The sequence below is a fragment of the Nansenia antarctica genome, assembly GCF_963989245.1.
Source record: "Nansenia antarctica genome assembly, chromosome: 19".
In the NCBI taxonomy this organism is placed as follows: domain Eukaryota; kingdom Metazoa; phylum Chordata; class Actinopteri; order Argentiniformes; family Microstomatidae; genus Nansenia; species Nansenia antarctica.
Genome location: NC_137692.1, coordinates 8408387 through 8422212, shown reverse-complemented (window position 1 = coordinate 8422212; position 13826 = coordinate 8408387). Strand labels below are relative to the sequence as shown.

General features: G+C 43.5%; 2 protein-coding genes across 2 annotated transcripts; both read right to left on the bottom strand.

Moving 5' to 3' along the window:
* Positions 1-2041: 2041 nt before the first annotated feature.
* Positions 2042-9506, bottom strand: cpb1 (carboxypeptidase B1 (tissue); the record flags this gene model as incomplete). The annotated part of the gene is made up of 11 exons (XM_080549299.1): positions 2042-2458; positions 3834-3918; positions 5321-5523; positions 5678-5768; positions 6026-6136; positions 6557-6661; positions 6792-6893; positions 7248-7350; positions 8482-8606; positions 9034-9109; positions 9442-9506. 11 exons carry the CDS (start codon positions 9504-9506, stop codon positions 2271-2273), a joined length of 1254 nt encoding a protein of 417 aa, XP_080405425.1. The 3' UTR covers positions 2042-2270.
* Positions 9507-11158: 1652 nt separating this feature from the next.
* Positions 11159-12232, bottom strand: agtr1b (angiotensin II receptor, type 1b; the record flags this gene model as incomplete). The annotated part of the gene is made up of 1 exon (XM_080548833.1): positions 11159-12232. One exon carries the CDS (start codon positions 12230-12232, stop codon positions 11159-11161), a length of 1074 nt encoding a protein of 357 aa, XP_080404959.1.
* Positions 12233-13826: the final 1594 nt, after the last annotated feature.

The window sequence follows — 13826 nt, the reverse complement described above, 5'->3', positions numbered from 1 at the left end:
GTCTGGACGGACACACCCACTTCTGTACTTGCAAGCGCCATGGAGCACTTCTCCTGCAGGATGGGCGGCTTTCCAACCCAATTGGGCTAGTTTAGGTTGCATTGTGCTGGTGGACAGAATTGTTAAATATGTATTATGATATATCATATGCTATACTATTTGGGCTGTTGTTTTTTAATCAATTTGGGCGGATTTTGAGCACTGATTGGGCTGGTAAACATCAGACCAATCTGGCAACACTGCCAGCAACCCCTCAGCCCTACTGCACTTTGGCTTCTCTTGCTGGTTTCCTAAGTAGTTTAAGTAGTTTAAGTCGTTTTGTCCTCAGCTTTTTTCTTTATAACGAAGCTACAGTATAAAGCTCCAGTATGCTGCATGTTGAGAGGACAACAGCCATGGGCAATAACCATCATGTCAGTTGTACAGTAGTCATATCAAGAGGGTTTGTACTACAAACTCAATTATAGCATACTGCATACTTCTACAGCACTTCCCCTGTTACTCTACTGTAACACAATTACTTCCACAATATTGTATACATGAGATTACACATGTATATGTTCGTAGCTGTCTGCCATGTTAAGTTTTCAGCTCAGATGACTTTCACACGTCAGTGTCTTACATACATGAAACCTGAGTCAGACATGACCGAGGCAGAGCACAGGATCCACTTGCATGACTTGCTCTACTTTATCCCCTCAGACACCATCCTATCCAGGGGTTCCTATGACAACCTGACCTATGACACTTCACAATTGAATGTTATATTCATAGATACATTGATATATTCAATGTTATATTCATATTCATCGTGATATTTCTTTTGCTATATGTTGTCTCCATCTAGTGGTGTTGAGCGCATCCAACAAGACAGCTGTATCAGTGTGTCACTGTGTGTCACAGTGTGTAAGAGGTCATTTGCATTCCTCCAGTTACTTCACATTACATAATAGTCAGGATATGAGTGTCCTTTCTACATGTTAAGGGGGTTAAAGGGGCTTGTGCACTGTTAGTGTAATCCTCCTAACACTGATACAGTCTGTCCAATGTCCACTATGGTAAAGTAATAAGAACCATGGTAACCATTTGCAAGGCAAATCAAATGATGTAAGTAAGTAAGTAAAGCTTTATTTATATAGCGCCTTTCGTACATGAAATGCCTGATGTAACCTACACTACATCATAATCATACGTTTGCAGTGAAATTTTCTTGAATCAATACTGATATGCATCCCATAGGTGAACCATGGACACATCTGATATGCATCCCATAGGTGAACCATGGACACATCTCTCTTCCATCCTTATTCAGGGCCATGAAGTGAGATACACTATGTGGCTGATTTATGAAGTCAAGCGCATACTTGGCAGGGTAAAGGTGCTGTCATGGAGCCTGTACTCTATGGCTGTCACGTAATGTGCAGTCGGACCAGAATACTTAGGGGGAGTCCGACCCCCACTTATTGGAACAGAGCCAGTAGTACACATGAGAGGGTCCCACAATGAAGCCATAGCCCCCTCTCTTTCTCTTTGCATTCTCGTGTGCTTCTATAGGCTGCTTAAATACACAAAACACTAACTCTGTGAGACTAGTGCTTATCCTTACACATATTTTATTCCCTATGTATTGCATATGGATGATTTGAGTGGGATTTGCAATTTAGAGATGTATTAGGATTAGGATATGGATCCTGCAAACTCCTGACATCTTCCCACTGCTGCCTGTGTTTATTCAGTAAACGTGGTGCTCAGGAAGGTTTAGATGAAATGTCTGACTGTATTTTCTTGAGAGTCTATAACACTCTAAATCTGAGCAAAACTGAATTTATAAACACATCATATGTCACATCATAGAACTAACTTTTCAGAAATATGTTTGATGAAATGCTTTTTACGAAAATCACTGCTGTGCTCTGCTGTCTCCAAGTTTCTACACCCAAGATCCTAAATATGGTTTAATCTCTAAAATATCGCATTGTTATTAAAAAAACAAGAAAGCATTATTCGATTCAGCAAGGAATTCGGAGATGAAACGGATCATTGGTTTTATTGTTTGCACTCATCCTGACATTCTGTCATGCACAGTGAGAAAACAAGGCGGGTGGTGCCGCGTATCCATGGATACGGGGTCGAGAGCGCTGAGAGGTAGCGGGTGTGGGGGAGGGAGGGAGGGAGGGGAGGGGGGAGGGAGGGAGGGAGGGGAGGGAGGGAGGGAGGGGAGGGGGGGGGGGCGGGTATGTGTGGTTGGCAGGGGTTCTGGTTGTCCCTCCTTAGTAGAGGTTCTTCTGCACGTAGGCGGCAATGTACTTGACAGCCAGCATGGTCTCCTCACACGTGGGCTTGATCTGAGACTCGGGCAGCAGGAAGCCGTAGCGCCCGGTGTCACGCAGCTCGAAGGTGTAGGAGTACTTCACCCCCAGGTCGTAGGCCCAGTCGTCAGAGCCCCCGGCAGCGGGGTCTTTGAACAGAGAAATACATCATTTACAATAAGCTGAGCAAACGACAGACGGAAGCTAATGTGTCTAGAGGGACAGAATATAGAGTATCAAACAAAGCAGTTGAACAATTTTAGCACACTTTTAGCTAATCCGTAAAGTCGCTGAACTCATTAAAGCATTAAAGATGCTTCCTTTTCGATGTCCTACTTCCTCTTGTCGTAAGAATGGACCTATCGCTAAGCCACGCCCCAAATAGAAATTGTCCAATCATATCACAGCAAAAGTCACTACAGGCAGAAAACTCGGACAAACAACTCGCTAATTCATAGTTTTCACGTGATGTCAAATTCTTATAGGAACGGCCACCTGGCGGGCAAAACAAATCTTTCTTCCGCTGCCTGCCAGCTATTTCCAGGTTTTTACCAAGTAGTTAGTTGTTTGACAAAATGCTAGATAGTTGCTGTGCAATCGGGTGCACTAACCTACGAGGAGACGACCCTGGGTTGGTTTAAATAAGGTTTAAATAAGCTTGCGGTCGGTTCCATCAATGTGGCTCAAATAATTCGCTGCTTGGTTGCTATGCTATGCAACCTATCCTTCTGAGTCAGATATAATTAGCCTGGTCCCGAGCAGACTTACAGGCTGGCTAAGGTAATGCGTGCGTCAAAAAAGGCTCACAGGCGTAAACTACATCCCGAACGACAGTTCCTCAAGTGTCTTATTAGTAATCGGTCAGCAATTTCTTGCCAAACCATTTCCCTCGCCTTGTTAATTTTACATCTTATTTTTCCGTCTTCATAAAGATCAATAATTCGGAATGTAGGACCCCTGCAGAGTGGAGTATCTTCATTTCGACAGATCGACTCTTCGGGGCTCTTTATGTCTGCGTGCACGCGCCCATATCGAGGATTTCTAAGCCGGTGTTCTGTGAACACTGATGACATAAGCCTGATCCTCGTTCGAGGAATCACCTGAGGCTTGAATTCCAATCCCGAGTTGCCTGATCGCCTGATTTATTTAAATCGCCGATATACTAATCCACTTTAGTGGAACGGCCCCCAGGGCTCTGCGCCAGTCACGTGACTGAAAACTAAGAATATCTGATGGCGAAACGCTTCTAGACAAAATATTATTGTCATCTTTAAAAAAACATGTAATTTACTTGCTGTGGTAAATCAGAAATCAGAAATTTGCCAACTCCTGCCATTGTAAGTCATTGAATGTCATTCAGTCACGGTCGGTCAGTCAGTCACTGTCAGTGAAGCGTTGTTTGTTTGTCCGAGTGTTCAAAGGGGGCGTGGCTTAGTGATAGGACCATTATACTAGGGGGCGTGGCTTAGTGATAGGACCATTATACTAGGGGGCGTGGCTTAGTGATAGGTGTGTTGTACTCACAGATAGTGGCAGCGCCAGGGCCGCTGGTGTACTGGGTGCCATACAGACTGCGCAGAGCCTTGGAAGCTCCTTCAGCCACACTCAGCTAGGACACAGAGACAACAGTATGAGATAATTGCCGACAGGATATTACAACCCACTAAAATATAGAACTTTCATTGCAGACACACTGATAGCAGAGAAAAAATGAAATCAAACAATGTTTCTCAACGTCACAATGGAAACAATAACATTTGTTCCTATCATTTCGAGTGTGAATATGAAGTCACAGAGGTAGAGATGCACAGAAGGTGTGATAGCTAGAACGGAGTATGTGTATGTGTATGTGTATGTGTATGTGTATGTGTATGTGTATGTAAGTATGTGTATGTGTATGTGTATGTGTATGTAAGTATGTGTATGTAAGTATGTGTATGTGTATGTGTATGGAAGTATGTGTATGTAAGTATGTGTATGTGTATGTGTATGGAAGTATGTGTATGTGTATGGAAGTATGTGGCAAAAGGACCAGTCGACTCCTACATGAGGAAGATAAATGGCAGAAGCAGTCAGGGAATGACAGAAGTACCTATGTCTGGGCTGGAGATAAGAGCCATGAATGGACAAGTGTTCAGATAGCTGCTTCAATTAGCCGGGTGCGGAAGCCCATTTGGAGGGAGAGAGGTCTAGGAGTATGTAGTTAGAGCTCATAACTATTTCAGAGATTAACCCACATGGAGATTCCAGCCTGCTTGACATGGTGCAGTTAACGTATAGTATCATTAGTTAGTTTTTGTCTTAGTAGATTATGTTACCATGCTTAGTTTGAACAGAAGCATTTGGTCAACAGTAAGATAACCGACTGATGGTTAACTTCAAATGAAAATGACATTATTTCATTAAATACGTTCGCTGCTATATTCACCAGCGCAGGAAACCCCAGTGATGAATATCCGGAATAATTTTTCAAAAGCATAAGAACATTCTGTGCTTGCACAATCTTACTGGTCAGTGTCCATTCAAGCTCAGTGTAACTCAGTAAAGCCAGTACAAGCAGAACTCTTCGTCTGTATGCAGGGTTCCCACACTAAAACATCAAATTCAAGCACCTTTCAAGACTCAATTCCCTCAAATTCAGTGCCCAACGCGGCATAGTTTGAGACAGATCTATCAGATTATCTAGATGAGAATGTATATAATAGAAACTATCCGCTCACAGACCAAAACAATTTTTAAAAAGAGAGGCTTTTGAATGTAGAGGCTTGAACACTAGATGGTCTCTATAATTACGTATACATTTTGAATATATATATATATATATATTAGAGAGAGAGAGAGAGAGAGAGAGAGAGAGAGAGAGAGGGGGGGGGAATTCAAGAACTTTCAATGACCCATGTCTATTTTCAAAAACTTTTAAGGCCTTGATTTTTTTCTTTTTTCTTTTTTTTTCAAGGATTTCAAGGACCCGTGGGAACCCTGTGTATGACAGCTGCAGTGCAGTGACTCACCAGCTCGCTGTGGTGCTCAGCCAGGTCGAAGGTGTAGGAGTAGGGGAAGAGCAGCAGCTGAGAGTAGGAGTGGATGGTGAGGTAAGCCTTGATCGTGGACTTGTTCTTGCGGATGAAGTCGGCAACGTTCTTGACCTCTATCTCGGACTCAGGCGTGTAGCCACAGAAGGTATCACTGCAGGGGTAGCTGGAGGCTCCAATGGCTGCCAACACACAGAGTTCAGAGTTCAAGGTTTTCGAGATACTGACATGATGATGGTAGGCTATGCTTTACTTGAAGTGGGTATACCACTTCCATTTACTTTTCCAAATGAGTCATGATTAGACTCTTTGGGACTAGTTCTTCGTTCTACTCACTACACCAGCCGGCGTTGAAGTTCCTGTTGGGATCAGCACCAATGCAGCTGGAACCAGACTTCCTGGAGCGGGTCTTCCTCCACATCCTGTCCTGCAGGTTCCAGAACATACCGATTCACACTCATCAATACACCGTCAACAATCAGATCAACAATGAAGGAGTCATTCAAATGTGTACATGCCTTTTCGAAAATGTCCTCGCATAGAATGAGTCGTGGACATCCACTATGGTTGTCACTCTCCAAATATTCAATGCATAATAGAACCTTTCCTTAGAAACTGGAACACCTGCACTATGTCACATCATAGAACAGCAAAGCATTCGGGTAGGTTGAATGGTTAACATACACTCTTGTGGGTGAAGTCATAGCCGTCGATGTTGAACACTGGCAGGACGTAGACATCCATCTCATCGAGCAGGCTGGTCATCTGAGAATCACTGCCATAGGTGGACAGGGCCTGAGGAAGAATGAAGGAGGTTTAATACAATACTACATCAATACTACATCAATACTACATCAATACTACATCGCTTTAGACTGGAAAAGTGTGGTCGGTGTAAGGAAGGGTTTAACACTAGAACAGCCGTGCCTTTTTTACCTACTAAAAGAGGTTTACAATGCTAAGCTGCTATTTACACACAACGACCACTAGTTGGCCACTTGTAAATTAGCCTGCTTCCTACACAGAAAAAATTGCAAAATAGCTTCATACTAGCTTATCCTGATGTGATTTCGAAAATGTAAGGATACTGGGTGGTAGAACGCACATATCTAGGAAAAGTCAGATAAGATATAAGATAAGATGTAAGATATAAACATTTTCTTTACTCACAAATGACCCCTCACGGCTGTTCTAGTGTTAAATCAAAGGCCTCACCTCCTTGACGAACCACTGGCAGAAGGCAGTAGAAATCCACTCCCTGGCGTGGATGCCACAGTCCAGGAAGATAGAGGGCTTGGTGGAGCCGGACTGCTTACCAATCTGTGTGTGTTTTGGAGAGATCGATAGCAACACGTCAACAGGTCTGTACCAAAGCAAATGACATTTCAATACATCATCATCATCATCATCATCAATCTGATTCTAGGCTCATCTCAAAGGTGAGTGATACCTTGAGGACGTTCATGGGGCGTCCCTCGTAGGTGCTGCCGATCATCTGCCTGCTGATCAGGGCAGGGTTGGAGGTGGAGATAGAGGAGATCCAGGACTGGATCTGAACACAAGCATGGAGGAATGGATCAGAGACAGGAAGAGAGGTAGAGAAAAGAGAGAGAGAGACAGAGAGAGAGAGAGATACAAAGCGAGATAGAAAGTTGAGAGTTGAAAGAGAGAAAGGGGAGAGATAGAGTAGAGAGAAACAGGGAGAGAGAGAAAGGGGAGCAATAGAGTAGAGAGAAAGAGAGAGAAAGGGGAGAGATAGAGTTGAGAGAGAGGGGGAGAGAGAGAGTAGAGAGAGAGAGTAGAGAGAGAGAGAAGGAGAGAGAGAGTAGAGAGAGGGAGAGAGAGAGAGAGAGAGAGAGAGAGAGAGAGAGAGAGAGAGAGAGAGAGAGAGAGACTAGTCCCTTACTTGGTCCCAGCTGTTGTACTTCATGTAGTTGTGGGATCTGGGATTGATCTCCTTGTTGTCGTGCTGGGCTGCCATGGCAACCTGCAGATCCTCAATCAGGACGCTGAGAACAGAGAGAGAGCCCCATCACCCCACTGATCCTATAGAGAGGTCACCTGGTGAGCCTGAACCCATACATGATCAATTATTATTAGGGTTAATATGCTTTACTTACATCATTATTATATTTCATTCATAATGGTGGTGTGCAAGGATTATACTTATCAATAGGTCGTAACATTATATAAGTATTAAGCGTCCTTGGGTTTGAGAAAGGCGCTATATAAATCTAAGATATTATTATTATTATTATTATTATTACTATTATTATTATTATTACTATTATTATTATTATTATTATTATTTATATTTAACAAATTATATTTTTTACCATTTAGCAGATGCTTTTATCTAAAACATGCACAATTAAAGATTACAGGGACATTCTCCCTGGAATAATTTAGGGTTAAGTGCCTTACTCAAGGGCACACTAGTGGTGGTCTTCCCAGGTGCGATTTGAACTCATGACCATCTGATCACCAGTCTGATCATTATCCACTAGGCTACCACAACCTCAAAACACATAGACACAATTCAGATGGAATCAGAAGACCAGGTGAGAGGTGAACAGTAGTATCTATTAGACCAGGTGAGAGGTGTACAGTAGTATCTGTATTAGACCAGGTGAGAGGTGTACAGTAGTATCTGTATTAGACCAGGTGAGAGGTGTACAGTAGTATCTATTAGACCAGGTGAGAGGTGTACAGTAGTATCTATTAGACCAGGTGAGAGGTGTACAGTAGTATCTGTATTAGACCAGGTGAGAGGTGTACAGTAGTATCTATTAGACCAGGTGAGAGGTGTACAGTAGTATCTATTAGACCAGGTGAGAGGTGTACAGTAGTATGTATTAGACCAGGTGAGAGGTGTACAGTAGTATGTACTATGTATTAGACCAGGTGAGAGGTGTACAGTAGTATGTATTAGACCAGGTGAGAGGTGTACAGTAGTATCTATTAGACCAGGTGAGAGGTGTACAGTAGTATCTATTAGACCAGGTGAGAGGTGTACAGTAGTATGTATTAGACCAGGTGAGAGGTGTACAGTAGTATCTATTAGACCAGGTGAGAGGTGTACAGTAGTATGTATTAGACCAGGTGAGAGGTGTACAGTAGTATCTGTATTTGAGTCTTACTAGTTCTCCATGTCGCTCTGCTGCAGCATGGTGAGCACCATGTCGGTGTGGACAGCAGACACGTGGATGTCCACGTCAATGTCGATGGTCACCAGCTCAGCGCTGTCAGGGCTCCAGAAGTCAACCTGCAGATGGCGCCACACACACACTTGAACACTCCCATCCTCATAATAACCTGCAGATGGCGCCACACACACACTTGAACACTCCCATCCTCATAATAACCCAAAGCAATCAAGAACCAGTGGGAACCAAGGGAGGAGTTCCAAGAAGTCATAAGAAATCTTATTTTTCCAACATTATTTGTTATGTAGATGTTAACCATTTAAACATTGACTTCAGTCATTTTGCAGAACCATGGGGGTGAACTGGGATAGGAAGGAGTTACCATGACCTTTGGATTTGGACGTGATTACACAGATATTGCCTAGTATTATGCTAATGATCAGAATGACATTTGAAAGTCCAATTTGAGTTCTATCACCTCTAATAAAGCAATTGAACCCCTGTAGAGTGAGAAGAGCGCAGGCTGCGTGTGCGTAAGGATCCTACCTCCATGCTGCTAGCCATGTCTTTAATGAGGGTCACATGCTTGTCAAGAACGGGCCTCAGACGGAAGACTTTCTCCCTGGTGATGCAGGAGAGAAGAAGGAAGAGCAGTTATTGGCTCTTTCTTAAATCAACTGTTTAGATATTCACTCACTCGCTTTTCTTTTTCTTTTTTGCTGTCTTTTTCCACAATATATCTGCTGTGAAACAGAGTAATATGCACCTCCAAACTATGTATTACTTACACTTGGCATATGCATCATGTAGAAATATATGAATTTTTTTTAACGAAGAGAGTTCACTCCTCTCTTGGTAATTCAATCATGTAATCTCACCATGTCTCAGTACAGTAACAGCTATGCAATTTCCAGACATTAATTAAGTGTGAAACGAAAAAAAGGCCGATTTTACCCGTCAAACCGCTTCACGTCGGCCAAGGCGACCGCCACAAATCCCAAGAGCAGAAGGACCTTCATGTTTCCAGTGTGGTGGACCTCAGCTCCAGCTAGCCTTTATAACACCTGGACCCTCCTTCAATCCACCAATCCCCATAATCTGTCCATCAGCCCATGGCATATCACGTTCCTCAGTACTATATCCACAGAAGCATATGCACCTGTTCTTTTTTTGTCTAAATTTGGGTTCCGGAGTGTTCTACTGCTAGATGATGTTCCTTCAATAATTAACCTCTGATTGAGTCCAGTCATATATGTTTTAGCATGACGGGAAGCCTTGAGCCAAGGTCTTTGGTTTGGTCTGATCCTGTGACCCTCTCAGTCGGAATAGTATTATTATTATTATAATATAGTATTATCTTGACACCTATGACATCTTTTCAAAGGAGGTGTGTGAATGATTGTGATTGTGACTCACATTACTTTCACATTACTTTACAAAGAAATGCACAACTATCACAAAAGAGTAGATTTGCATTTGTCTTTTCCATTTTATTCATATATTCAAAACATATTTTTCGATGAACTGTACACTTACAGAATATAAAAAATCTCTATTAAATGTCAACATGTTTAAATACCACAAAGACACCGCCACAAATAAACACTGAATAGATAAGAATCACCCTACCTGGAGTGTTGATGATACACATTTCTATCATATATTTCTCCCAGTCAAAATTTAACATTTCAAACTACCACATTTGCCAGTCTCCCTATACAAAGGCAATGCCACTATGAGCACAAAATATCACAGGAATAGCCACTTTGTGTTGGCACAACAGAACACAGTCACAAGGATTACAAACATGCGTTTTACAATTACAGGCAAAAGAGGGAAATCTGTTGTTATTGTACAAACTGACCAGCCAAGCAAGTCACTCTCTACAAGCGGCTTTGGTTGAGCATAGGAGGGTGTATAGGTAGGCAGAGTGAACAGTTGGACAGGCGTACCTCAGATAGTCTGACATTGTTAACGCTTTGGCATCATTGATTTCCTTGTTGTTTTCCACATCAGGTCTTCTAAGGTAAAATATGTAATAGGGATAAATATAATACCAAAGTGTGTCATGTTAGCTCAAATAAGTTATAATTAAGAGTATTCCCACCCCATATTTTCTCAGTTCAAAGGCAGATATTCCAGCAAATGTTGGATAAATGCACAGCTGCTACTGTGTGAAGACAAGGATGTAATGCAAAAGATAACATATTTCACTTTAAAAAAATAAATCATGCAACTTTTGTTCTAGAGCTGCAAACCCACCAAATATTTTCTCATTGAACAAGGACTTCCTGTTGTTGTGACTTTAATCTCTTGTTTTGTGAAACAGCAATATATATTATATATATATATATATATGATGTAATGTAATGTGATGTTTATAATTAAAAACATAATGATGGCAACAGAGATATTCCTATTTTTCATATTTTTGACAGCAGTTAGCAACCTCTATGTTGTGCAAGGCAGTGAATGTCTCATGGACACATTCATTTAATTTGGGACACAAAGGTATATGCCTCTGTATATAACATTACAGCCATGTTCAACACATGGTCCAGTGCTTGGTAATACAGTTGGGGTTCTAAAAGCATGGTGTGCCACCTTCCAAAACCCTCTCAACACACAACTAACAGAGCAGGGAGGGCAAGGTTACACACTCTGTCTCCTCTCACTTGACGTCAGACAAGTCCTTGTTTTTGCCTTTGAGGCTCAAGGCCTCAGAGGGCCGGTAAGACAGGGTGCTCATCTTGGACCTGATGCTGGGGTGGGCTCCGGGGCCGGCAGGGGTGCAGCGCAACAGACGCAGCAGGTTCTTACGGAAGTTCTGTCCCACAAAGCCGTAGAGGATGGGGTTGATGCAGCTGTTGAGGAAGGCGATGCAGATGGTGAAAGGCATGGCCGTGTCGATGACGTCCAGGATGGTGCAGTCTGACAGCACCTTCAGCTGGGCCAGCGTCTCCATGAAGTGGAACACCTGGTGTGGCGCCCAGCACAGGAAGAAGGCCAGCACGGCCGCCGCCAGCATGCGCAGCACCTCGTCGTCCCGCGAGCGCGTGCTCTTCTGGATGCTGCGCGCGCCCAGCAGCGCCTGGCCAATCAGGCAGTAGCAGGTGATGATGATGAGGAAGGGCACCAGGAAGCCCAGGAGGCTCTTCATCAGGTTGATGGTCACCAGCACGTGGCGGAGGTCCCTGGAGTGCAGGATGCCGCACACCGTGGTGTTGTAGTTCTGGATCTGGAGGACGTCCCGCGTCAGCGCGGTGGGCACGCTCAGCAGGAAGGCGAACAGCCAGATCAGCACGCAGGTGATGCGGGCGTACACCAGCGTGCGGCGCCGGCGAGAGCGGACAGGGTGCACGATGGCCAGGTAACGGTCGATGCTGAGGGCGGTGAGGAAGAAGATGCTGGTGTAAAGGTTGAAGATGACCAGGCCGGCGCTGGCCTTGCACAAGAAGCCCCCGAAAGGCCACTGGTACCCCGTGGCCGTGAAGGTGGCCCACATGGGGAGGGTGATGAGGAAGGTGAGGTCGGACACGGCCAGGTTGAGCACAAACACGTTGGCCACCGTTTTGAGCTTCATGTAGCGGTAGATGACGGCCACCACCATGCTGTTGCCCACGATGCCGATGACAAAGTTACAGCCGTAGACCACAGGGATGAGGGTGAAGATGAAGTCGTGCCTGGAGAACGTGCTGCAGTTCAGATGGATCCCTTCTGTCACTCCCGCCGTATGATTCTCCATTTCCCCTTTTATTGCCAGATCCTGGGACTGTAAAACGGGGGGCCCTGTCGACGGGGTGCGTCTGTAGCCACCAATACGGGCCTTGGGCCTTGGGCTCAGCGAGTCCTATAAAAGAAACACAACAAAAATGTCACAGTCTAGGAGAAGAGCCATCATTACCACAGGCACGGGCCATAAACGCTAATCCACACGAGCGACCATGAAAGCGCTCACCCTACACCAGCTCATTAAAGACCTGCACATTAAAACCAACCTGACGCTTTATGTTATTTCTGTAAAGTAAGAGGCCATCAAAAACAGATGTTGTATGTTATTCAATATTCCAAAAATGCCCTTTGAAACATCATTATACAGACAGGCTGGATCTTGCCCCCCCATTTAAAATGTCTCTTTGCTAATGAATGGCAACAGTAAAACTGTACTGTGTTTTTCAAATGGGCCGTCCATCTGGATGGACTGTCAGCCCCCGGAAGGAGAGCGTTTATGTCATGTGTTACGACCTGTGTTAATGAAGACTGCATGCCAAAGTGAGGAGGAGGGGGGTCAGGGTGGAGAGATGGAGGAGGACAAAGTGCGTGCTTGGATAACAACGCCATTAAGCACTGAGGTAGTGGGGGAGAGGGAGAGAGCTGCGGCTCCAGTCACTGTAAAGACATGTCACGTTTCATGCCCACTGTGTGCTAAGATACCCAGCATGGGAACTTCTAATCAGCACACACCTAAACAAACAGGACAGCAGGGGTCTCGCTCTGTGGAAACTTTTCTCTGTGAGAAAATCAAACCTGTGTGCTGTGGAAAATTAGCTTGAGGCTAGTTTTGTGCTTCATTATAAAACGCTGAATGGGAAATGGGGATAAAAACAAATTCCCTTCTTCCATGTTTGTCTTTATGTTTAATGGAAGAGCTTAAACTGTCCATCATTAGTGGTGCTGATAGTAATATGAGTAAAAGCCAAAGAGATTCACAGCACTACTAAATATATATACCATATATATATAACAAAAGGTAAATTCTCTTACTAATCAAACTACAGTAAAATGTGTGGTTGAATTGAAAATGAAGAAAATGATAATAGAAAATTAGCCCTGGTATAGACATACTTTATGTTTTCTACAGTATTGTGTTCAGTTGCATTTTTACCAAAATTCAGTTCCTGAATTGTAAAGCTATCATAGAAAACGGTGGTCCTTTTGTAAAAAAAAACAACTAAATGAGCTGTATTTCAGTTGATTGCCTGTATTCATGTGTTGAGCTGGAATGGAATTAACAATCTTGTCTAATGAAAAATAGTGTTTACCAGCCACAAGATGGCATCCTAACTCGCAAGAGGCGACATGAAATATGAATACAATATATATCCAAAGTTACAAACCCTCAAGCAGAAAAAGCTCTCGTACTGTAGTTGCTGCATGGACAGAAAAACTATGTAAAATGCATAATTTAAATGGTTCATTATCTGCTGTGTGAACATCCTCTGTTTGGCATTAGGTCTTTGACATACAGTTGCTGTACATCCTGAGACACTCCAATACTCCATTCTATCTCCAGGTCAAGCCTCTCTCGTTTTCCCCCGGCTTTATGCTTTCTTCAAAAA